At 39.0% G+C, this 26,974-nt stretch overlaps 1 protein-coding gene across 4 annotated transcripts in view; it reads left to right on the forward strand.

The window, feature by feature from the left end:
- rbm26 (RNA binding motif protein 26) overlaps nucleotides 1-26,974 on the forward strand; it is an 89,951-nt gene that overhangs the window by 16,489 nt on the left and 46,488 nt on the right. The window contains exons 3-10 of one of the 4 annotated variants that reach the window (XM_041199563.1): nucleotides 4,508-4,644; nucleotides 4,756-4,847; nucleotides 7,193-7,383; nucleotides 10,206-10,463; nucleotides 10,899-11,138; nucleotides 12,392-12,535; nucleotides 22,332-22,472; nucleotides 26,659-26,800. In XM_041199563.1, coding sequence (XP_041055497.1) covers nucleotides 4,508-4,644; nucleotides 4,756-4,847; nucleotides 7,193-7,383; nucleotides 10,206-10,463; nucleotides 10,899-11,138; nucleotides 12,392-12,535; nucleotides 22,332-22,472; nucleotides 26,659-26,800 — 1,345 coding nt within the window. The remainder of the gene's footprint in view (nucleotides 1-4,507; nucleotides 4,645-4,755; nucleotides 4,848-7,192; nucleotides 7,384-10,205; nucleotides 10,464-10,898; nucleotides 11,139-12,391; nucleotides 12,536-22,331; nucleotides 22,473-26,658; nucleotides 26,801-26,974) is intronic. The other 3 variants (XM_041199565.1, XM_041199564.1, XM_041199566.1) reach the window with 3 other exon arrangements.

A 26,974-nucleotide genomic window follows, 5' to 3' on the forward strand; every position in this document is an offset into this window, starting at 1 on the left:
ACCTGCACATGTGGATAGGGATGTTCTGCAACATTTCACAAAGGAGCTTGGCAGATTTCTGAGTGAATAGCATATTGCCAGTTATAGAAGGTGAATTGTTAGTTGTGTGCTGAGTGTATATGTAGGCTCAGTCTTGTGCAGCTTTTCTTAATTGCCTTGGGGAGTTGGAAAATAATTTCCCAGAGATATTTCCAAGCTTGCTGCAAGATTGCTTCTGCTTTTGCATGTTCCAGGTAATTGTGTGGTTGGGGGATTAGCCATGTTTTCACCATGTGCTTGAATGGTGAGCTTGAGACCCTGATGGTCTTTTCTTGCACTCCATTCAAACATATGAATATATCATCAGCTTGTGACATGTGAGAATTTGTTGCTATGCAGGAGCTAGCTACCGCCAGGCAGATGTGTTCACAGCCCCAGGTGTTAGACTTGGCAGCAAGTTTGTGTTTGATAAGCTAAGCAAGTTACTGGCAACTTAATTTCTAATTAAAAATAAGTTTAATGTGGTCGATGGAATTACTTGTAATTATATTTTGAGTTGGTTAGTAATACACCAATGGCTAAATTTTCTATGTAGTAATATGTTGTCTGGTGCATTTTACAACCATCTGTCCAGCCCATGAAATATTGACTTGTTTCTGCTTGCATCTCAAGCTCTGGTAGTGTATGCTACAGTCGATATGCAGACCTGACTTTCTGCTAGTTTGTCAGTCAGATTCTAGAGTAATTGGCTAAACTAATGCAAAAGATTAGGAAAATTTAAACACAAGTTGCCACTTACTTTTAGGTTTTTCACCACCTTTTTATGGTGGTTTAAAATTCACTTTCCCAGATTAAACTCTGCCCATGACATTGCTCAGCAGTTGATTGACATTCCAAGCTTCCGCTGAAGCACTAGTAAGAAAAGGTCCTGTGCTTTTTCTCTTTGGCATACAGGTATTGGTGGTAAGATTTTGCATTTAGATTTTGAACTGTAAAGAGGATTGTGTAGAACTTCAAAAGCACATAGGTTGGTGGAAATGGACAGATAAGTAGCAGTGATATTTAATGCAGATAAGTGTAAAGCAGTGGTTAAACTATTTTTTTCAAAGGCTGTTGAGGTTTCTCTAGGGCTACTTATTGATTTTTTGAAGGCTACTTTTTTTTTGGTTTTCAGGAGCTCCTTTTTCTTTGTCACTATCCTTCAGGTGATGCCGTCATAGAGTAATGTAACCTTTTGTATTTGTATTGACATATGGGGTATTTGGACTTGCATGGAAGCAGAATTAGAAAAATGCATCAATATCTTCAAATATCATTACCACTCCATTAAACCGAAAGCCACACAGATGAGGAAAACATTAATTTCCTAGACACAATACCATTTAAATTGGCACAAGACAATAGGCTTGAGTTTGCAACAAAAGATATTTTTAAATAACTGATGCACACTTCTACACACAAGAAGCATTCACCCTAAACACGCCTTCCACGAGCTGGTGAGGTCATAGCTAATGCATTTCCTTCGCATGTGCACAAAGCTGGAAGATTTTAACCAGGCAGGTACAATCCTTTTTACTGCACCTCGGATTTCAATCTCCGATTTAAATTGAACAGTTGATCTAGCATTGTTATCGATTTGTCACCAATTGCTGTTTGCGGAACAGAGTTCCAAACTTATCCCACCCTTTGTGTGTAGAAGTGTTACCTAATTTCACTTCTGAAAGATATGGTTCTAATTTTTAGATTATACTCCCTAGCCCTAGACTCCCCTAGATCTACCTCATTACATTTCCTTCATTACTGCAGTGACTACACTTTGGAAGTATTTCATTTGACTATAAAGCACTTGGGGATGTCCTAAGGGCATAAAAAGCATTATAAAAATGTAAGTTGTTCATTGCTGTTTGTATCTTGGTGTATACAAAATGGTTACATGTTTGTCTCTTAACAATCACTGCACCTCAATGTAATTCACAGCATGTGAAACGCTTTCCACCATGATAACACAAATATAAATCTTAAGAAATAAAACTTCTGTGTTAAATTATCCAACTAAGACAGTGTTCACTACAATAGCATCCAATATGTTTCTCCCCATACAGTAATTCCTGAACTTCTGCAACCATAAGCTGGAGATTTCGCATTCATTTGCAAGGAGTTCATTGCCTCAGTGACTTCAAGTTTTCCTTCCTGGTTTTCAATTGCTTTGTATTCCTTTGTTGAGAGGTTTAAAAATGTTTTTTCCCCTTTTACAGCCCCCTCTTGTCCAATGCAGCCTTGTCTTGCTATCACTACCTCTGTGCGCGCAGGGTGGCCCTGCAAATGAATTTTCCAGGGAATGAGGGCTTTTGGGGGCAACTTTGCCTCCTCTGTATTTTGAGCGCTGGTGTGAAGTGATTCATTTTGTTATGAAGAGCGCAGAGACCCAACATAAAATAAAGGGAGTGCAAGAGCAGAGGGACCTAGGTGCAAAAACTCTTGAAGTTGGAAGGACAGATTGTGAGTACAGTTAATAAAGGTTGCAGTGTCCTAGTCTTCATTAATAAGGACACAGGGCATAAGAGCAAGGAAGTTATGTTTGGCTTGTGCAGAACACTGGTTCAGCCTCAAATGGGGTATTGTGTCCAGTTTTGAGCATCACTCATTAAAGATGTGAAAGTGTTAGATTGCAGAAAAGATTCACGAGAATGACCCCAGGGATGAGGAACTTAATTAAGTAGAAAGATTGGCGAAGTTGGGAATTTTTTTCTTGGAGAAAAGAAAACAGAGGAGATTTGATAGAGGTATTCGGAATAGATGGGGGAAAAAATGTACCCATTGGTGGAAGGATGGAGAACAAGGTACAGATTTAAGGTAATTGGCAGAAGAAGCAATGGTGACATGAGGAAAACCTTTTTCACACAAAGTGGTTAGGACTTACAATGCATTGCGAGCGAGTGTGGTGGAGGCAGGTTCAATTGAGGCATTCAAGAGGGAATTAGATTGTTGTCTGAAAAGGAAGAATGTGCAATGGTTTGAAGAGAAAGTGAAAGAGAGGCATAAGGTAAATGGCCGCTATAGAGAGCTGGTGCAGACACAACAGGCTGATAGGCCTCCTGTGCTGTAACAAACAGATCTGTAATTCCACGGTTCTCTGATATCAAAAACTGTTGCATTTGCAAGGTAACTGTCTCATGTGTCCCAACGAAAGTAGTAAATGGTTGCGTATCGTTTTTACAGTGATTTTAATCAGGATATTTATTCACAGGTAGACACCTAACACAAAAAGTAAGTATTTTTGCTGAGTGCATTTTCAGATTGCTGCTTTTAAGTACATCAGTCAATATATTGTAATGGAAAGGGAGAAAAAAATGTTATGTTCAACTCTGCTGCTTGTTTGTGGAAGGAAGATTTTACATTTGTGATTATGCAAACTCGTTTTAGCAAAAACTTGAACAGCATAATTTCCTGATTGTGCCTAACTTCTAAGATTTTTTTTCTCATAAAATTAATTCTGAGCTGTATGTCCCTTCATTCTGAGCTGCTCAACCACTGGAAACAGTCTGTTTCTATCGACTTTCCAGATATGTTTATCATTTTAACACCTATTAAATCTCCTCTGTTCTAATGAAACCATTTCATTAGACTAAGCGGGAATTCAAGATGAGGCTGCTGAATTCCTTTCATCTGAAGACTCGCAGTGTGCAAAATAGACATTTACCTGGAGTTAGTTGGACCCTGAATTCAGACTGTGAAATAAGCTGAAGTGTCACCTGGTTCTAGCTGGTTTAGAGTTTTCTTTTTATTTGCCATTTATTTTTATGGACTACATGAATTTGAACTGGTTAATTTGAAAGGAAGAAGAAAAACCTGCATTTTTTTATCATCTTTGATGGTCTCAGGACCACCCCAAAGTTCTTCACAACAAATGGTGGAATGCAGGAAACATGGCAGCCAATTTGCACACAGCAGGGCCCCACAAACAGCAATGTGATGATGGCTAGATAATCTGTTTTAGTGACGCCGGTTGGGCTATAAAGATTGGCCAGGGTACCAGGGAAAACTCCTCTGTTCTTCAAAGTGGTGTCATGGGATCTTTTACATCCACCGATCATTGGAAAGACAGAACCTCCAAAAGTGCTGCATTCCCTGCAGTGGGAGCCTGGATGTGTGTTCACATCTCTGGAATGGATCCTGAACCCATGACCTTCAAACTCTTAAGGGAAGAGTGCGACTGACAACTGAAGTGCTCCACTGATATTTTTCTAAACAAAGTAATTGAAGTTGAAATATAGTTTTTCTTTTTGCACTTTTCCAAATTGCCTATGGCTTTGAAAACCATATTATACATATTAACACTTTAAGAACTTAAGTGGAAATAATCTGTGGCTCATGCATTTTGTCTTTGAAAGAGCAGTTTGAATTCAAAATGGAAAAATCAACTTTAAACTGTAAGACAAATGAGCTAAGTTGTGCTAAAACATTATTGGATTTTGCAGAATGTTTTATCTTTGTAGCTGTATTGCAATAATGCTATATTCTTTTACAGACACCCATACATTTGTAGAAAAGCTTTTTGAAGCTATAACTGCAAAGAGTTATCTACCTCAGTCTGAGCAATTGCCATCCGTGAATGTAAAATCTGACCCTGCACAACGACAGGAAAGAGAGGATAGAAAAGAAGAGGTATGTTTAACATGATTGCAGTTCTTGATTTTATTTTTAAATTGCTGTAGAACTGAAAACTTTTCCTGATGCTCAGCTTCAATTTTAGTTCATTTCCCACTTTAAAAACAGGGAAGCAAAGATGAAGATGATCGCGACAAAAAATTTACAAGGAGGTTAAATCACAGCCCACTGCAGTCAGGTTCACGGCACAGAGATAACCGGTAACTGCTGTTTTAAAGTTTGTAATGTTTATTTTAAAAAACTGTAGCTGTCAGCATTTTTTTAACAGCCTTGTCCTTGGAAGACTAATTTTGTCACCATTTTGCCTTAAAACTTCATCCATCCAAATTTGCCATCCCCATAAGTTACTGTTCTTATCAGGCACAAAGTGAGCCATCCCTGTGGTTTTGCATGACCGTTTTTCTTTTCAACTTTTTTGTTTCGTTATCATCTTCCACATACTCCTGAGGAGCTTGTCCTCTTTGCAAGTTTTGACTTTTCACTGTATAATTGCACCCATTTAAGACATCAAATTTTCATTGCTCCAGGAGGTCACTGCTAAGCATGCTACTTCAATTAGAAACTAAACTGTAGATGTGGTTGGCATAAGCTTCTTGGTATGGATGAAATTCAGAAAGCTGTTGGGGGAAAAATAGCCAAGGATTGACCAATTAGATTGTTTGAGGAAGCAATGGCATCTCTACAGCTTGGAGAGTAGAAGCATCCCAGGAAATGCAGGCAGAGGGGAATTTGTGGATTTATCTTTAATGGGAGACCAGGCATAAGTAAAGACCCCACTGCTTATAGCAAATGTGTTTGTTGAATGTGTGATTTATCTGTTAAATGCAATAACTAGTATAATAGATTGACAATTGTAATATGCATGTACAAGCCTTTTTTATTTGCCAAGTGACCAGTCTTAATGATTAAGATGGTAGTTTTCTAAATTCCTTTTTATAATATTCAAAAATCAATTTGAATAATGTTGAGGACTACTATGCTTTCTCAAAGGTGGGAACATCCTCCTTGTAATTGAATTAATGAAAAAAACACAGTACTCCAGATAGGTTCTATGTAAAGGTACAGATAGAAACAACGTCAACACACTGTTGGGCTACCGGGGAGTAGATTGTCTATGACCTACAGTTTGAAGGATGTAAATATGGAATGTCCAGTGGACCAGGTTTGCTGGGGTGATCTTATAGATATTTTCTAACCATTTGCTCAGTGAAGCTACACCCCATTTCATCTTTGTGTTATTAATGTTTCACAGCCTAGCCCAAGTCACACCTCACTAATCACAGCTGGCGTGTAGTAATGCTTCTCTGTGCAGGGTTAATTTTCTTGTTTCTTTAATAGTGCCCTAAAGTTTGTAGTAATTACAGGTCGGTCGTTCAGTCTTATACTGTTTACTGTCAGTTATATGAAATACCCTGGACACTGGCCATGAATCAGTCATGAGCCTACTCCTTCAAGAATCTACAAATTTCCAGATGGTAGCCACATGCTTCCAGCACACTGGCATTGGTTTTTAAAGTCTGACTTCGTCATCCATGTGTCTTTCATGAACCCCAATCCATACTAGGACTATATGCTTACAGTGGGCAAGGGTTTCAGAAAAGGTGAAGCTGAGTTCTGTTTTCGCTTACTTGAAATATGGGATAATAATATTTTTAACTTGCTAATTTATTAACCTCTCTTCCTGTAAGCTGCTATTTTGTTGGTATGATTCCATTCGTGCTAGCAGTACTCCAGACACCCCATTAATGGACTGGAAGTGCATCCAAATTTTAAATTTTGTTATGCAAACTAAATGCTCTAAATTATTTAAAACTCTTAACTTATCTGAAACTAATTATCAACTGTATAACAAGATGCTTGTGCAGCCCAGGAGTAGAAATAGAAAATACTGGAAATGCATAGCAGTGTGTCTCAGCTACAGCTCGGCATACATCCTGTCATTGTTAATGTATAAATGCCAATTGTCAAGCTATTTTCTCCTAAATGGGCATCAAATCCAAGACTGATAGCATCCACAATACTATCCAAAGGAGTGAATGGCTAGATTGGGATAGGGATCCCTATCTTATCGGCACTCCCCCACCCCCACCATCTCCAAAACCTGATTACACTTAGCACGGTTATATTATGACTGCTGTTACCTTGGTTGAAATTGGCTCAAACCTGGAACCTTTCTGCTGCCTGTGACTCAGCACACATGCCTTTACCTTAGAGCTGAATTGGTGAATCTGAAGGAAATTTAATGTTACCATTCTATCAAATTTTGGATACCAAACATATCGTTAGGATGATTAACTGTCAGAACACTGTGTTGTATTGATTAAGTATGCACACAATTTTTAACCTTGAAACAGCCTATCACAGCATTGTTCTGAAACCTATATGAGTTCCGCCTCAGCAGGAAGAATGTTAGTGTAGCTGGATTAGAAAAGTGCATCATCAGCTAGATTCAAATAGTTGCCTTATGGGTACGTGGGTTTCAGTTAAGGTCAGGGGAGCAGTCAGATAATCATTCAGTAATGTTACAGTTTCTGTTAACTTTTAGAAACCGCGATGACAGAAAAAATGATCGTTCTCGTAAAAGGGAGTACGACCGATATCCTTCAAGGAGAGATTCATACAGGGACAGATACAACAGAAGAAGAGGAAGAAGCCGAAGCTACAGTAGGAGTCGGAGTCGCAGTTGGAGTAAGGAAAGAAACAGGGACAGGAGCAGAAGCAGGAGTAGAAGCAGAGGTAGTTATATTCAGATGTAAATAAGTCTTGAGCTTTGCACTTAACACATTGGGTCAGCATTTTATGTTAAGTTGTGGTCTTGAATGCTAGTGATTGAGTAAGTTTGTGATTACTTAAAGGAATACTGTAGGGTAAACCTTTTATAACCCTGGCTTTTGAGCATTCAATTGAAATAAAAACTAAATCTGATGGGACTTGGCATTTGAATAGGCATACTTTCCTTTTCATTAGATAAATACATTATCTCTCTGGGTATATAGGGCATTTTAAAAAACTGAGCGACTAGCTTCAGGGTCAATTTGTAACATGAGTTTGAGCAGCATGAACCGGTTTCCCGTGCATTTGCTTCTAAAGCATCGACTTTTATTGAAACCTGCCTATCGTTTCTGGCTGTTATTCCAAAATTGTTTGCTTTCTCAGCCTGCAGCTTTTATCCAGTAGTTTGGTGGAAAAGTGCATTTGTGCTTAATTGAAGGGGAGAATATGCGTTTGTTCTTTATAACCTTTGATACCGTATGTACTAGATCAGTTGATGAGGTGCTTGCAGTGTAGAAGAATAAGCAGGAAGTGTGACTCCAGTTGGGTGGCTACAGACAGGTGTCCCTGATAACTCGGGATGTTGTGAATCTTCATTTTAGACAGTCATGACAAACTATATGTTTGAAAAGTTTTTCATTCAAATTCATTAAATCACTTAATTGCTATATAAGATCCTAAATTTCTACTAAAAAGGATCGCACAGGAAGATTATCCAATAACTTTTTTTGTGATGTAGTGAGTATGCCACAAAATTACTCCACAAGCTGCAGAAATGTCATGGGGTAGCCTCGCTTTTTTTCCCTGTTTTTCCCTGTGTATACATGTTTTAATTTAAAGGGACTTGTGGTGGGACAGCCTTCGGCTGGTATCTCCAGGCTTGACAATGACTGTGCTCTCCTGACTGGCCTCCCATGTTCTGTCCTCTAAACCTGAGCTCATTCAAGACTCTGCTGAAGATATTCTAACTGTCATCAAGCCTGGTTCAAACATTCCCCCTCTGCTTGCTGGCCTACATTGGCTGCTATTTTAAAGTTCTCATCCTTGTGTTGAGATCCCTACATGACCTTGCTCCTCCTTATTTCTAATCTTCTCCAGCCCAACAATCCTCCGAGATCTCTGCAGTCCTCCAAATTTTGCCTCTTGTGTATTCCCAAATTTTTATAGCTCAGTTATTAGTTATTATGCCTTCATCGAGGCCCTAAACTCTGGACTCCCTCCCTAAAACTCTACGTTTAAGCCACTCTTTAAAACTTACCTCTGACCAGGTGTTTGGCCATCTGTTCTTGTATGGTTCATTAATAATTTGTCCAATAATGCTCTTGTGAAGTATTGTATTAAAGGTGTGATATAAATGCAAGGAGTTGTACTGATCTGTGTTATGTACAAGGTATAGATTTGTTGGTGTCCTGCAGCTGAATTTTCCATGGCTCAGTCATGCAACATGCATACAGTTGCTGTTTGTGCATTTGTTGCTGACTTAGCATATGCTGTTCTATCAAAATTATTTTGATGTGCGTAAGTTGGGAAAATATTTAAAAAGATAAATTTCAAGTTCGCTCGTTGACCCATTAATTGAGAGCTAAAGTTTTATGTTGTAACTCGAACTTGAGGTGAGTGCCTTGATCCCACAACAAATCTTACAGATTAAAAGAGATGTTTGAATCCATATGGATTCAAAGAATGATGCAGCACAGGAAAAGGCCATTTATTCCAACATTCCTGTGTTGACTCTTTGTAAGAGGTATTCACAATCTTAACTGAGCAATTGAGAAGAGATGCAGGATAAAGCAGAGATGAGACATTTAACTGGCTGAGAAAGACAAAATCTGTGAATGGATTTCTATGCTATCTAATGCTAAAAGAGCTGGCAAAAGTTTGATTGGTTGAATAATATTGCATATCACAATGGTAGGTGGAAAAAAATAGCTTGGTTAACCATATCGTGTCTTCCTTGCTGTTCTCTACTTTCATTTATCGGTTGGCTTTGTTTCGACTGACTATAACTGTAGAGTGCACTACTAGCCAATTTCCAGCAATTACTTTTGTATATTACTGAAAAGAGAAAAGTGTTGCCAAAGCTTTTTGTGTTGCACTCAGCAGAACAAATGTAGGAATACCAAATTTCAAACAATCACTACAATTTATACCACCGAAGAAAAGGGGTTCTTATTGGTTGGCAGGTCGGCCGAGCCGTTGCCATGGAGCAAGCAATGCAGAATTTAGGCTTCCAATGTTTGCTGGTAATTCAAAAAAGGCGCTAGGCTTGATATATTCCTTTTGTTTGCAGAGAATGGGCCCCTGCGTATGAATATATGTCACTTCTAGCAAGCATAAATGAACCACTTTACAAGCTTGAATCCCCAAGTCGAACCCCTTTTCCCCTGTAATATAAATTAATTGTTTGAAATTTGGAAATCTTGCATTTGCCCTGATCTGTGCAAGACTAATAGCTTCAGCAACATACCTCTTTCTTTGTTCAGTGATATTCAAGTTATGTACTACCAAACAACTGTTAGTTTTATGTAATTCTGTTCATTTCAGAACATGTTTGTTGCTGTATAATTAAAGCTATCAATTTTCATTTAAAAATATTTCATGTTGTATATGCTGTTGCATAGTTAATAACTTTAATTGTGATGTGTAGGTGTAATAATCTTCTTTGTAACTTCAAAGGCTAAATATCTAAAATCACAAGTATGAACTGTTTCTATAGCTATGACTTTCAGTAAGTTCTAAAGAAATTGGCGAAAAGGTTGGGATTTTAATATTGGATCTCTCTTTAGAGCGGGATTCGGGAAAATCGAAGTATGACCTTGACAGGACAGAATCATCAGAAAGTGGCTACACTCCCAATACTGTGCCAAACTTGACATCTGGCCATTATCCTGTTCCTACTCTGAGTAGTGCAATCACAGTTATAGCACCAGCTCACCATGGCAACACTACTACAGAAAGTTGGTCAGAGTACCATGAAGACCAGATAGATCATAACTCGTATGGAAGAGGACCACTTCCAAAGAAGCGTTGTAGAGACTATGATGGTAAGCCAGGGTTATTATAATGTTAAAACAGATTGTCACCCCATTTAAGCACAAACTGCATTAAATTCAAATGCTGTAACTGTTGCTAACTTGATTTGATATTGGGGGAGATCAGAAGAAAAATAACCTTGTATAGGGAATGGAAATGCAGTACAAACTAATTAATGGGTACTTATTAATGGGAATGTTCACTAAAGCACAACATTTGGCACAGGCACCCATTCATTCCCTCCATTCTACTGTGTTTGCTTAACAGGAACGGCTGGATAAAGGGAATGTTTCGCTCACAGCAGTGGTGTCCCATTTAAGAGGCTTCTACTGTACTGTATTGTTGAAACAACTATGCATTATACATTGGCACAAAGCTTTCTTTTGATGTGTTGCAGATCATTTTAATTTTATGTGCTTTACCTTTCATTTCTTTGTGTTTTACAGAGAAGGGCTTCTGCATGAGAGGCGACATGTGTCCATTTGACCACGGAAGTGACCCAGTAGTCGTAGAAGATGTGAATCTTCCAGGCATGCTGCCTTTTCCGTCGCAGCCTCCAATAGTTGAGGGACCAAATCCCCCTGCCCTTCCTCCACCGCCACCCATTCTGACTCCTCCACCTGTTAATCTCAGGCCTCCAGTCCCTCCACCAGGACCATTACCACCAAGTCTGCCTCCTGTTGCAGGTAAAGTACAAGCTTTCTGTTTATGCCATCACTTTGAAAAATGACAGCATAAGCACAGAGCATTTGAACAGAATATGTTGTTGGTTATTAAGCCATTGGCTAGCATGTATTACTTTTGTAAATATACAAGTGGATGGTAGTTGAGAACAAGATCAGGCACAATTTGAAGCCCCTTTCACTTAAATAACCCATTGTTAGATTTGTCCAGTCTTCCGCACAATAATGGCCATTTGGACAAGGTCAAAGGAGGTAACAATAGCTCTTGCAAGCATCGCACATTGAAGAGTTGATGCCTTCAGGAAGGGGATTGGGAAGAGAGACAATTAAAAAAAAAAATGGACTTTTTTTTTTACAATTTGTTGTATTTGCAATAGGTGAAATTAGGACTGTCACCCAGTGAAGAAACAAGCTCAAGACAGTGTCCCTCCAAGATATTGTACCCTTTTTATAGCTTTAAGAATCATGATCTTGCTTTGCTGCCATGATATATATGGCATGGCCATGGTTTCTGCATGCACATTTTCCTTTGGATGCCTTGTGACCTTAATTACTATCTCTCTCTCTCTTTCAAAACAGGACTCCTATCTGGCCAAGAAATCTTTTGATTTCATTTGTTGTGCCAGGTCTCAAAAATGTTGAATTTCAGCCAAAATCTGTTTTTAAAATAAGTGTGTCTGTTTTGGAAATAATTAACAGATTAAATATTTCTGTTTCTGTATTTCAGCCTTGTTTCAGTGGAAGCACTCTTGCCTCTCAGTATTTCTGTTTGAGGGTTCAAGCTCCACTCCAGAGACTTGAATGTGTAATCTTGACTGAAATACCAGTGAGGGAGTGCTCCACTGTTGGAGGTGCCATCTTTCAAATGAGATGTTAAATCAAAGCCCTTTTTGCCTGCTGAAATGTGGGTAAAAGATCCCAAGCAAATTTTCCTGGTGTCAAGTTATCTTTCAAAAGACATCATCAAAAGCAAATTATCTGATTATTTAATCTCATTGCGATTTGTGGGACTAGGTAGTTTGAAAATTGGCGCTGTGTTTACCTGCAAGAACAGTGATCACACATCAGTGACTATGAAGGAAGTGAGGCACCATGGGCCCTGAAAGATGCTATTTTAATGCAGGTTTGTTTTTTGAATGTCTTCAAGTTAGGTTTACTCTCAAGGTTTTTTTGAAGTATTTTATTTCGAAACACCTGCTCGTTTATAGTCTTTTCAAAAGAATGGCTGGAATTATAAATTTTGTTTTTCTTTCTAGTAGGTCCCCCACCACCATTACCACCACTTCAGCCTCCGGGAATGGATGCACCCCCAAGCTCAATTACTAGTTCAGTGCCTCCTGTTGTTACATCAGTGATTCATCACCAGCCTCCTGCAGCACAGCCTCCTCCATATACAGCAGGTAAAATAATTAACTTTTTCTTTAGCTTTTAGGCCAATTTAGGTAAGACATTCTATTCATTTTTTTTTAAATGGTGAATCTGATGTTGCTGACCTGGATGAGGAAGCTTTGCTTGAGCTGGATCAAAGCACAGGGAAATGTTGTAAGAGACTGCTTAATATCCTAAGCATGGATGTGGACTTGTGACCAGCTGAAGAGATGGGAATTGGGAGCACAGGGGAGCTAGATCAAAATGGTAGAGGTATATTGGGTGGGATGCCCAAGGCTCCACAGTTACACATTACAGAAAGTAAACAAGAAATTTTTGAACATGAATGGCAGGTGGCAACATGTGCAGTGGGTGATCTGTAATAATGTTTGTAGGTAGGGTATGGAACTTTTAACTGATGGTTAGATGCTGTACTAATGGGAAGATGGGCAGGTTATTTTGCTAGGATAAGACCAATAGTCTGAAATCTGTGATGTATACAAAAGGGTGCAGTTGATTATATATTTTTAATATTGACCACTCCTCTAGCATAACATGCAATTTTTTTTTCTAACCGTTTATTCTGTCTATTAAAAATGAGGTAATGCAAGGTTATTACAGTCACGCTTTTATCAGAAGTCATTCTGCTAAATTGAAAATTTTGCTCCTTGTCCAATTTACCATGATCTTAAGTGTGTGATGGTATGACTATAATGCCTACAGTGAAAAAGCAAGGAGGATTGGAGAATATTTAAGATGGCAAGTAATTGGAATATCAAATGCATGCAATATAATTTGGTGCTGTTTTTTTAAAAAAAAAACGTACTGAGTATTTGTGTTTAATTGCAAGCTTCACTTGGTATTTAATGTAGAAAAGCAATGACTCATGTAGTCTCTACCCACGAGTCACCAAATGACAGATGCTGGCCCTTCTGGTGCTACAACTAAACATAAGAACTAGGAGCAGCCCCTCGAGCCTGCCCCGCCATTCAATATGATCATGGCTGATCTCATTTCGGCCTCAACTGTAATTTCCCGCCTTCTCCCCATAAACTCTCAACCTGTTACTAATTAAAAATCTGTCTATCTCCTCAAATTTATTCAGCGTCCCAGCATCCACTGCACTCTGAGGTAGTGAATTCTACAGATTCACGACCCTTTGAGATAAGTAATTCCTCATCTCTGATTTAAATCTACCACCCCTTAGCCTAAAACTATGGCCTCTCCTTCTAGCATGTCCCACAAGGGGAAACATTCACTCCACGTCTACTTTGTCTATCCCCTTTAGCATCTTATATACCTCAATTAGATCTCCTCTCATCCTTCTAAACTCCAATGAGTATAGGCCTAAACTGCTCAATCTCTCCTCATAACACAAGCCCCACATCTCTAGAATCAATCTAGGCAACCTCCTCTGAACCACCTCCAATGCAACTACATCCTTCCTCAAGTAAGGGGACCAAAACTGTGCACAGTACTTCAGGTGTGGTCTCACCAACGTCTTGTGTAGTTGCAACAACACTTCCCTATTTTTATACTCTATTCCTTTAGCAATAAATACCAAAATTCCATTTGCCTTCCTTATTACCTGTTGTACCTGCATATTAGCTTTCAACGATTCATGCACGAGGACACCCAGATCCATCTTCACTGAAGCATTCTGAAGTTTCTCTCCATTTTAAATAATAAGTCGCCTTTTTATTCTTCTGACCAAAATGGATAACCACACACTTATCCACATTAAACTCCATCTGCCAAATTTTGTCCCGTTCACCTAACCTGTCCATATCCATTTGTAAATTTCTTATTTCTTCATTGCAACTTACTTTCCCACCTATTTTGGTGTCATCTGCAAATTTAGCTTTAGTACCTTCTATCCCTGAATCCAAGTCATTAATATAGATTGTAAATAGTTGGGGCCCAAGGACCAAACCCTGTGGCACCCCACTACTTACAGCTTGCCATCCAGAAAAATACCCATTTATCCCGACTCTCTGCTTTCTGTTGGTTAGCCAATCCTCTATCCAAGCTAATATGTTACCCCAACTCCATGTGATCTTATATTGTTTATTAATCTTTTGTGCAGCACCTTATCAAAGGCCTTCTTAAGTATAGGAGTATAAGAATTTTTATATTTTCCCTCACCCGAAAGCACCTTTCAAAGAACAGCTTTAAATGCAACTCTAGAATGTTTTCTTATTCTTTGAACTGACTGAGCCCATGGCTGATAGTGGTGAAGAGACCTACATCTGACCAAAAGTTTGAATCGCCTTCAAAGTGTGCTAAAGTGTTCATCAGTATCTGTTAACAGCAATCAGAAAAATTTACAAATGAGAATATCTAAGTGCTCTTGCTGCCTGTGACAGATTACCTTTCCCTTCTTAGCATCATATTTATTCTTGGGCTATTTCTAGTTTGGTGTCTTGGCTCTTATCCATCTTTTTGTAACTTCTAAATTTGATTTTACCATTGTCATCTTTGCTGTTGCCTATTCCCCTTCTCTGTAAATTCCAAAGCAAAGGAAAATATTGAACCACAGGAAGACAGTAGCATCAGATAATGTAATCTTCCATTTGCATATTGTCCTGCACAAAGCCTGATTCAACTTTCTAAAACCCCAATATGGAAATTCAAAATCTTTCCTCTTCTGAGTGAATTTCTGTGCATCCCACATTCAATATTTGTGACAGAAATTCAACTGCCTCAGCCTAACTTGCTGGAACCTTTCCCTATCCACTCATCTTACTCCTCACTTCTACCTAATTTTTTGATTATCTCTCCTAACTCATGCACAGCTCCGTGTCCATTTCCTAATTCAATTTATTCTTCCCTCTTTGTAAAGTGACTTAGATATATTTGTCAGGAAAATATAATAATTTTCATAATGTTGTTGGAATATATTGTAAAGCAAGAATTGTGTGTGTGTTAATTGAATTAAAGTCAGATGATCTGAAGGCTATAATGTATCAAAAGAGAAGCTAGGTTTGAAATGCTAGCTAGGTAAACATGGCTGAAGTTTTAGAATGTGAGGTGCAAAGGGGACAATTGTATTTTAGAAAACTCACTTTGAATTTGACTGTTCAGGGTATCGTGTTACTTGCCTGGGCCTTTTAAAACCTGTGTGTTTTACTGTTGCCTTAACGGCGGTGTAACTGGGATTTAGATTAACTCGCGGAGTTAGGAGTTATATAGTAGTCATTTCTAAATCTATGTGTTTAAAATCGTTTATTTTATTAATAAAGCTTTAATTTAGTTTTGTAAGAAACCTGTAAGACTTGGTCTTATTACTACTGAATTCAAGGTGCACATCTTGAAATAAATACAAATTGTAAAATAGATGAGGCAGCTGTTTCAAGTTTCTCTCTGGCATTCGAACAAATCAGCATTTACCAACTGCTGTGCCAAAACTAAACTGGGGGCTCTTTGCAGGATATATTTGGAATATATGGCTTGGTTTGGAGTTGTTGAATCTTAAGGTTATGAGAACGAGAAGCACTTTGAATTCAGGAATTGGTGTGATTTTTTTTTTGAAGTGATGAGACTGCAATACAGCTTTGGCAGTTGCCAAGACTTGTCTGGAAGTAGAAGTTGTAACTTTGGTTGGTTTACAAAAGATAAATAAAGCTAAGTTAATGGAATTGGCAGATAAGTTACAATTAGGGTTATCTGCAGGGTTAAGGAAATCGGACATAATTGAAGGTATAGCACAGCATTTGAAATTGGAAGAAATACATCAGACACCAAGTTCACCAAGGGGTAGTTCATTGGAATGGGCGCAAATTCAGTTGCAAATGAAAAATTGGAGCTCGAGGCAGCTGAGAAAGAAAAGGAAAGAGGGCATTTCAAAGGGAGTTATAAATGGTGAGGTTGGAAAGGCAGGAAAGAGAAAAAGAGAGAGAGCGAGAATTCCAGCTTAAACTGCTGGTAGTTAAAAGGATGTCAAGAGGCAAGGAAGGACTTATTTTTAGATCAGAGCCCAGTGGGGAGACGTTTAAATTTGTACAAGCTCTTGAAAAGTTTGAGGAAAGAGAATGTTGAAGCATTCTTCATTTCAGTTGAGAGGTCAGCTAAAGAGATGAAATAGCTGCCGGAAAGCTGGTCATTGTTATTACGATCCAGGTTGGTGGGTAGAGCACATGAGGTTTATGCTTCATTGTCAGAAGAAATGTTGGTGAACTACAATATGCACTCAAAATAGCCTTTTTTTGCCATGTGTTGGTTCCTGAGGCATACAGGCAGAAATTTAGGATATGACAAAACAGCCTGGGCAAACTTTTATATTGAGTTTGAGAGAACAAAATAAAGTAATTTTGACCGGTGGATACAGACATTAAAAATAATGATGACATATGCAGCTCTTGGAGAGGTAATTCTTTTGGAAGAATTTAAAGATTAAATTCCTTCGGTATTGAGAACTCATGTGGACGAATAGAGGGTTGAAACAGTAAGATAAGCAGCAGAGATAGCTGATGATTATGAGTTAGTTCAAAGAGCTAAACCTTTTGTTCGTCGCTCTTTTAAATCAGAAGGATAGAAAATGGGAAGGTGAAAGCAAAATGAGTAGTCAGAGAAGAGAAGGACTAGGTGGAAATTTGCAGGAAGTTTTTTTTTCAGACTAAAAAGGAAGGTGCTGAGGGTAGAAGTGACATTTGAAAGTTGAGGTGTTTCCATTGTAATAAAGTTGGACACACAACAGTGTTTTTGGAGACTGCAGGGAAAATCTTTTTGGATTATTGGGGTGCAGAAATAAATAAATTTGGAAATAAAAGTACTGTGGGTTCTGAGGTTCAGGCACAGGAAAAAGCAGTGGTTTGTGTACAGGTTAAACAGGAAGAATCAGTGATAGGTAAAGAAGTGGGAATGTGTTCACAATTTGCCCAAGAGAATTCTAAGGAGCAGGTTACAGAAATGTTTAAAGACTTTGTATGTGAAGGGAAAGTCTTCCTCTTGTACAGGATGGAGTAGGTAAAGATAAAATTTTAAGAACACAGGGGCTAGTCAATCCTTAATGTTGCAGGATTGTGATATTTGTTATTCAGAGGGAGTATCGCAGGAGCTGGTGATTTAAAAAGTGGGCTTGAAGGAGATGTTAAACCTATTCCATTGTGCAGTAAGTGGAAAACAGGCAAAGTGATTGTTGGAGTAGTGGAAAAATTGACCATTGCAGGGCTTCAATTTATTCTGGGTAATGATACAGCTGTGTCACAGATGTGGGTGATGCCTATGGTAGTTGAGCAGCCTGTAGAAGTGTTTCAACAGAAATGTTGCAGAGACAGCATCCTGGATTGTTTCCAGGTTTGAGATAACAAAATTACAGACTCATAGGTTGAAACAAGAAGAACAGGAAGTTCAAAGACAGGGAGAAGGTGTGGAAGTCCAACCAGCTGACACTGTGTTTGATAACATTGTTCAGGAGGAAATAACAGAGGACAATGCAGCTGAGGTGTTTAACTCAAGGCAGTTAGTGGAGTTACAGGAAAAGGATTTGCAACTAAAACAGTTATATCAGACAGCTTACTCAGAAACGGAGGCAGAATGTTATTACCTTAAGGGTGATGTTTTAATGAGAAAGCCTTATCATGCTTTAGCAAATGAAAGCTGGAGGGAGGTGCATCAGATTGTAATGCCATTTGGGTATAGAAATGAGATTCGGACGATTGTTCATGAACTTCCAAGGGGGGGACATTAAGGCTTTAGAAACAAAGATACAAAAACATGTTTAATGGCCTGGATTGCATAGGGATATAGTCAAATTCTGTGGAACATGTCAGGTGATGGGGAAACCACAAGCAGTAATTAAGCTGGCACCTTTAATTCCAATTCCAGCATTTGAAGAACCTTTTACTAGGGTCATGATTGATTGTGTAGGACCCCTTCCTAAGACTAAAAGTGGAAATTAGTACTTACTGACAATAACGGATGTGTCTACCAGGTTTCCTAAAGAAATATTACAACAAAGAAAATTGTGGAAGAGTTGATTAAATTTTTTACAAGATATGGTTTACCTAAAGAAATACAATCAGATCGGGGTTCAAATTTCATGTCACAGCTGTTTAGGGAAGTAATGAACAGTTTGGGGATAAAACAATTTCAGTCAACAGCTTACCATCCGGAGTCACAAGGGGCTTTGGAAAGATGGCATCAAACTCTTAAAAACTATGATAAGGGCATATAATCAGGATTATCCACAGGATTGGGATAAGGGAATTCCATTCTTGTTATTTGCTATTAGGGACGTTCCTAATGCATCGACTGGTTTTAGTCCTTTTGAGCTAGTTTATGGTCATGAGGTAAGGGGACCATTGAAATTGATGCATGAGAAATTGTTGGGTCAAAATTCAGAAACTACTCCCCTGGGTTATGTATCAAACCTCAGAGAAAGATTTTACAGAGTATGTGAGTTAGCTAGGGAACATTTAAAAATATCACAGCAAGTGAAGAAAGTGAAGGTAGACAGGAAAGCTACAGCTTGTAGTTTTGTTGCTGGGGAGAAAGTGCTAGTTCTGTTACCAGTACTGGGTGACTTGTTAAAGGTGAGGTTTAGTGGGCCTTACTGGATTGAAAAGAAATTGAGTGAAGTAAATTATTTAATAAATACTTCAGATCAAAGAAAGAAGCAGAGGGTGTGTCATGTAAATAAGCTTAAAAAGTACTCTGACGGGGAAGAGGACCGAAAGGAGGTATTAGTGGTAATAGATGATGAGAAAGAGGTAGAAATGCAGGATTCTAAAATTGATTTTCCTCCAATCAAATTGGTTAATGAGGGGGTACTTGAAAATTTAAATGTAATATTGAGTTACCTTCCAGACAAGTATCAAAGTGGTTTGGAGAAGCTATTATAGTCACAAAACTATTTTTGTGAATAAGCTGGGGAAGACACATTTAACTATACATGATGTATGTGGAGGCGCTTCATCTTCGATAAGGCAACATCCTTATAGATTAAATCCGGCAACGTTATTACAAGCACAGAAAGAAATCAAATTCATGCTTCAAAATGATATTATTGAGTATAGTTGCAGTAACTGGAGTTCGCCTATTGTGCTGGTAATGAAACCGGATGGAACATAGCCTGTGTGTGAACTATTGAAAGGCGAATGCAGTGACAAAAGCAGATTCATATCCAATACCACAGTTGGAATGTTGCATTGAGAAAAGTGGGACAATCAAAATTTATCACAAAGATTGACTTGCTAAGAAGATGTTGGCAAGTACTGTAATCGGAGAGAGCAAAGGAGATATCAGCTTTTGTGATGCCAGATGAACTATATCAGTTTAAATTCATGCCATTTGGTATGAAAAATGCACCAGCAACATTTCAAAGTCTGACAAACAAGTAATTGCAGAGATAAAAACAAAAAAACTGCGGATGCTGGAAATCCAAAACAAAAACAAAAACAGAATTACCTGGAAAAACTCAGCAGGTCTGGCAGCATCGGCGGAGAAGAAAAGAGTTGACGTTTCGAGTCCTCATGACCCTTAGGACTCGAAACGTCAACTCTTTTCTTCTCCGCCAATGCTGCCAGACCTGCTGAGTTTTTCCAGGTAATTCTGTTTTTGTTTTTGTGAAGTAATTGCAGATCTTAGCAAATGTGCTGTTTATATTGACGACTTGTTAGTTTTCAGTCAGTTGTGGGAGGAGCATTTACAGCACCTGGAAGAATTGTTTTGTCGATTTGAAGAAGCTGCTAATTTGGTGATGAACTTGGCTAAAAGTGAATTTGCAGAAGCTCAAGTTCTGGATTGAGATCATACCATTGGACACGGTAAGATGGCTGTGGGAGATGTGAAAGTCGAGGCTGTCGTGGATTTCCCCATGCTTACAACAAAATGAAAAGTTTTGATTTCTGGGCATGAGTGAGTCTTACTGGAAATTTGTACCAAATTTTAGCAGTGTGGTTGCTCCATTGACTAAACTATTTAAAAAAAGAACAAAAAGCTTCAATGGACACAGGAGTGTCAAGGCATTTGACAGTTTGAAGACTGTTTATTAACTACAACACCAATTTTGGCAGTACCCAATTATGCCAAACAATTTAGTTCGGCTGTTAATGCAAGCGATATAGGCATTGGACTGCACTGTTACGAGAAGATGGCGATGGAATTGAAAAACCGATTGGGTATTTTTCACTAAAGTTGAATGAACAGCAGAGAAGATATTCAGCGATCGAAAAAAAGACATTGGATTTGGTGTTAGCATTGCAGTATTTTGAAATTTACGTTATAAACAATTTGTCAGAAACAATTGTTTATACAGACCACAATCCTTTAAAGTTTTTGGACAAATTTCAAGACATGCAAGGCTATTCGGATGGAATTTATTACTGCAACCAATTAATCTACAGATTATACTCGTGGCTGGATGAGAAAATTTGATTGCAGATGCATTGTCAAGAGTTTGAAGCTTAAAGGGAAAACTGAACATTTTAAAACCTGGACACTGGACTGGAATGATTCCTTTTGATTTAAAGGATTTGTGTATATATATTATGTTAATGCCTGCATCTGGTAATGTAGTAGTGTAATAAGTATAGAAAGTAATCAAAGATGGTTTTAGAAAATGAAGATATCTTTTTAAAGTATGACTTCATTCTTTAGTAGGAAGGGGGTGTCAGGAAAATATTTTCATAATGTTGTTGGAATTTATTGTAAAGTAGGAATTGTGTGTGTGTGTGGGGGGACTTAATTGAATTAAAGAGAGCTGATCTGAAGGCTTTGATGTATCAAAAGAGAAGCTAGGTTTGAAATGCTAATTAGGTAAACATGACTGAAGTTTTAGGATGAGAGGTGTAAAGGGAACATTTATATTTTTAGATAAACCAGAGTTACTTGAATTTCAAAAGAGGTAGCAAAATGTTACACTTAGCCTGAAGAAGCCAAACAGTGTGTTTATTTTTCCCAAAGCTTACTGATAAAATTAGTACTATGGAAGATTATTCGAAAAGTAGAGTTGATAAGACATATTGGGACAATGGGATTTATATTAAAAAGGGAGAAACCTGTATAAAGGAGATGAGGTTGTGTACAAGAAAAGAAGGCATTCTAAGATGTAACAAGTGTGAAAGGCCTCCAGCCTTTAAGCCTCAAGTGGCTGGCTACACAAACTGAAGTGAAGAAAAGTTAGACTCATAGATGTTTAAAGCACAGAAGGAAGTCATTTGGCTCATCTTGTCCGCACCAGTCAACAAATTTCTGATTACACTAATCCCATTTTTCAGCGCTTGGCTCATGGCCCTGGAGGCTATGACAATGTACGTGAATATCTAAATACTTCTTAAATGTTACAAGAATTTCTGACTCAACTACCCTTTCCAGCAGTGAGTTCCAGACTCCCACCACCCTCTGGGTGAAAAATTTTCTCCTCAACTCCCCTCTTAGCCTTTTACCTCTTACCTAATTCACTTTGAATTTGACTGTTCGGGGTATCGTGTTACTTTGCCTGGGCCTTTTAAAATCTGTGTTTTACTGTTGCCTTAACAGAGGTGTAACTAGGAGTTAGATTAACTAGGGGAGCTAGGAGTTATCATAGTAATTTGTAAACTTATGTATGTGCTTAATTTTTTTTTTATCAATAAAGGTTTAATTAAGTTTTGTAAGAATTCTGAGAGTTTGTCTTATTACTAGTAAATTCAAGGCACGCATCTTGAAATAAACAAATTGTAAAATAGCTGTGGCAGTTGTTTCAAGTTTCCCTCTGGGATTTGAACAACTCAGCATTTACCAACTGTGTATATGTACAATGTGTGTGTATATATACAAACTGTTTTGGTTGAAACTGATATCACGACAGGATAATGAGGCTGGGTCTGCATGTTTCTTTGTCTATAGAAACCTATGAAACTGATGGATATAATCCTGAAGCTCCAAGTATAACCAGTACTTCAAGACCTGTTTACAGACACAGGGTACACAGCCAAAGACCTAACTTAATTGGACTTACATCTGGCGATATGGATCTACCACCACGAGGTACAGTAAAAGTTAGTTCCAAAAAAACTTCTGCAATAAGTAAAAACTTGGAAACCTTAGCCCTTGTGAAACTGATACTTCAGCTATTTAAATTTAATGCATTTTAGTAGGTTGAACTTTATACTTAAGAGCATAGAGTGAAAGAGGTACTGTAAGGAAATGATTAGGCCAGTTATGAGTACTGTGTACAGTTTGGATACTTATTATGGAAGGGGTATTAAAGCCATTGGAAGCATACAATGTAGATATAATGGGATGATATCTGGGATGCAACACTGGTTATGAGGAGAGACTTGATATATTGTGCTATGATTATTTCCTCCTAGTATAGAGATGGCAGGAGGAGGATAATTGAGGTTTGTAAAATTATGAAGCATTTGATGAGGTGAATGGGGGCTAAGTTTTCTCTGATTAGGAATCATTAGTTAGTGAGTTGGGGAGGGGGGTCATGAATTGTCAAATCCTGAACCATCGGAGTTTCATATTTTTATATGATCACTATTTCTTCTCCCAACTCTCCCCAAGAATGAAATGCATTTTAAGAACTGTGTCCGTGATTGATTGCATTAACATTACTGAAGCTTGGCTTGCAGGTGGTGACACCTTGACCCTCACCTGAAGCCTCCCTATCTGACTATACTTTCCACCATCTGCTCTGTCAAAACTGTCATAGTGGCAGTGTAGCGATTAGCATCAAATCACACCTCGGTGCCTTCCCCCTATTCCTCCTGATATGTTCTTGTGTACCTTGTTTAATCCAAACTCTTGCCTCTCCTTTAAAATTCTTTCTCCCTACCAACTCTTTCCCCCACCTGAGTTTCTCATTGCATTGTCCTCACTTTCTCTCTTCTTTCCTAATAGAGCCTCTGCACAGAATGTGTCCTTATCCATTGTGATGGCAGCTACGACCTCAATATGCTCTGCTAATTTTACTTCTCCCTTGTCCTCCTTTAACTTCTCTCTCCACATTAACTCTCCCACTACTTTCTATTGCCACCTCAGTGGTCTCTATTCCTGTTGTCTTCACCACCATCTCTGCTTCCTTGTTTTCCTACCCAATTACTGCCTTAAGGTTTGGGGGGCTGGGATGGAAGACTCTCCCACAAGTCATTGCAGCAGCACTTTTCAACATCCCAGCTGCGTAGCCTTTGGCCCTCCATTCACCATGATGTTGTGTAGCTAATAATCTGCTCTGTCCTTTACTTACCTCTGCCTTTGCTGCCTTAATCCCCAGTGAACGCCTTACACTTTTCCACCTGGCTGTTCTCCTGAATGTAGCCCCCATCTCAGCGCCCTCAAATCCAAGAAGTATGGACTGAATGTACTTGATGCACAATTGGTTTGACCTTCTACAGCCAAATCTGGCTGGGCCACATAAAGCACCATATGGTGATTTTTTTTCCTTTGGCAAAACCTCCCTTGATTCCAGGATCATCCTGGAATGAAAAGATATCTCCCTGGATTCTTTCCTCTTCTGCCAACCATCTCCATAAACGCTGCATCCAAGAACAACTGCGAGAAGCTTGACGTCTTTTTATAGAACCATAGAATGTTACAGCACTGAAGGAGTCTATTTGTCATATGATGTCTGTGCCAGTTCTCTGTGAGAGAAACTCATCTAGCTCCACTTCCCTGCCTTTTCCCTGTAGCCCAGTAAATATTTCCTCTTCAAATAATTTGAATAGTTCTCTTTTGAAAGCCATGATTGAATTTGCCCCACCACACGCTCGGATCATGCATTCCAGATGCTAATCATTAGCAGCATAAAGCTTTCCCTCATGTCACCTCTGCTTCTTTTGCCATTCACTTGAAATCATTGTCCTCTGGTTCTTGAACCTTCCACAATGGGAACACCTTTATCCCTACTCGGTCCAGAGCCCTCATGATTTTGAACACCACCTATCAAATCTCTTCTCAACCTTCTCTCCCCTAAGAAAGCCAACCCCAGATTCCACCATCTATCTTCATAACTGAAGTCCCATGTACCCAGAACCATTCTTGGAAACCCTCTCTGCGCCTTCTCCAGTGCCTTTACATCCTCCTGAAGTATGATGTTCAGAACTGGCACAATTCTCTAGTTGAGGCTGAACCAGTGTTTTATTAAGGTTCACCAAAACTTCCTTGCTTTTGTATTCTGTTCCTAAAATCATCTGTTTGGCTATTCTACATCATGCCCCATCTGTGTGTCCACCTGCATTAACCATGAACACTCATATTTCTCTTACTTCTTTCCTGTCTCCCCATATGCCAACTCTGAGCTGAGCTTATCCACGCAACTTGCCTCCTATTCTTTTTGACTCCATTCTCACTAAACTGTTGATTACCAACTCCTCTTCCTATCCCTAATAGAAGCTAAAATTGTAAATGGTTACCTTGCTTCTGGTACCGTCCTCCCTTTTCAAATCCATTGTCGTTGCATTCATTCTCATTGTCCTTGCAAATTACCTTCCCTTCTCCAATGTGCCATTTTTCTTTCAAGTCCTTGAATTGGTTGTCGCATCATTCAGCAAAGTGAAACTGCCTTTATTTGACTTTTCTCATGTTTGCTTGATTTGTTTCAACTACAATTCGGGGATAATGAATTCTTCTCATTCATTCACTTCTGAAGACAAGTATTTATCCTGGGTCCCTTTCCCACTCCTCATGTACTTGCTGTTCCTCAAGACATCCAAATACATGGGGTTGGACTCCTCATTTTCATTGACAACTCCCAGCTCGTTTCTTTCACTCTTCATATGCTTTTATCCCATTTGTCCAACTTCCAGTCCTGAATGAGCTGCAGTTTCCTCCAGTTAAGTCTCGGAAGACTAAAGCTTTGCCCCTTCACCAAATTGAATATCACAGAATCACACAGTGCAGAAGAGGCCCTGCGGCCCATCGAGTCTGCACCGACACATGAGAAAGACCTGACCTACCTACCTAATCCCATTTACCAGCATTTGGCCCATAACCTTGAATGTTATGACGTGCCAAGTGCTCATCCAGGTACTTTTTAAAGGATGTGAGGCAACCCGCCTCCACCACCCTCCCTGGCAGTGCATTGCAGACTATCACCACCCTCTGGGTAAAAAGGTTTTTCCTCATATCACCCCCCAAATCTCCTGCCCCTCACCTTGAAATTATGCCCCTCGTGACTGACCCTTCAACTCAAGGGAACAGCTGCTCCCTATCCACCCTGTCCATGCCCCTCATAATCTTGTACACCTTGATCAGGTCGCCCCTCGGTCTTCTCTGTTCCAACGAAAACAACCCAAGTCTATCCAACCTCTCTTCGTAACTTAAATGTTTCACCCCAGGCAAAGTCCTGGTGAATCTTCTCTGCACCCCCTCCAGTGCAATCACATCCTTCCTATAATGTGGCGGCCAGAACTGCGCACAGTACTCCAGCTGTGGCCTCACCAAGGTTCTATACAACTCCAACATGACCTCCCTACTTTTGTAATCTATGCCTCGATTGATAAAGGCAAGTGCCATATGCCTTTTTCACCACCCTACCAACATGCCCCTCTGCCTTCAGAGATCTATGGTAGCCAGTTTCTCTGTTTTAAGGTTGACCCTAACCTTCGCATTCTATTTGACCCTATATCTTCTCCATCATAAGGGAGCTTAAGTTGGTGTCCTTTAACATCTGCCTGTATTGTAACCTGTAGCAAGTTCTGTTCACCCATCACTTATGTGCTTGCAGGTCTAATTTGGCTCCCTCAGTGCCTTTCTTGTAAATTTCTATTCTTGTGTTAAAATCCCATCATGACCTTGCCCCTCCTTATCTGCATAACCCCCTCCAGCTCCTTAACTCTCGAGAGCTCTGCATTCCTCAAACTCGGGCCTCTTCAGTTTTCCCCATTCCCTTTTGCCCTACCATGTTGGTTATGATCTCAGCTCTGGAATTTTATTTTTAAACCTCTCGACCCAATCACCTTTCTTTCCTCTTTTAAGTTGCTTATTAAAACCTATCCCTCTGACCTTCCTTTAGCTCAGTATCATTTTTTGCCTGATTACACTTTTCTGAAGCAGGGATTGTTTTTACTGTATTTAAAGATGCTATGTAAATGCAACTTTTCATCTTTAATTACTGCCTCCCATACACCCAAAGTATTTCAATATATGAATCATGAAAGACAGCAGCTTTTAATTGAAGTATGTTTTGGTCTTGAAAATTACTATGTTCCATCTGTTCACATTCTAGCTGTAAATATAACTGTGAAAACAGAAAAACCGGCTAACAACAACAACATGAGAATAGTGGTGGATTCTGAGTCCCGGAAACGTACAATAGGTGCTGCTGCTGCTGCTGAAGGAGTACCTGCAAAGAAATCCTGGTTTGACAAGTAATTTCCTTAGCATCACAAATAAACTCTAAATTTATTGTCACTGATCTTTCAATAAGAATACTCTTAAGTTTGGGGTGGCCAAGTAAAATTTCATCAGTGGTTCACCAATGAAATGAGTGGTGATGCTTTGCCTTTAAGAAATTTGCATGATATGGCACATTGATTTTGGTT

This window comes from Carcharodon carcharias, chromosome 11, assembly GCF_017639515.1.
Source record: "Carcharodon carcharias isolate sCarCar2 chromosome 11, sCarCar2.pri, whole genome shotgun sequence".
Taxonomy (NCBI): Eukaryota; Metazoa; Chordata; class Chondrichthyes; order Lamniformes; family Lamnidae; genus Carcharodon; species Carcharodon carcharias.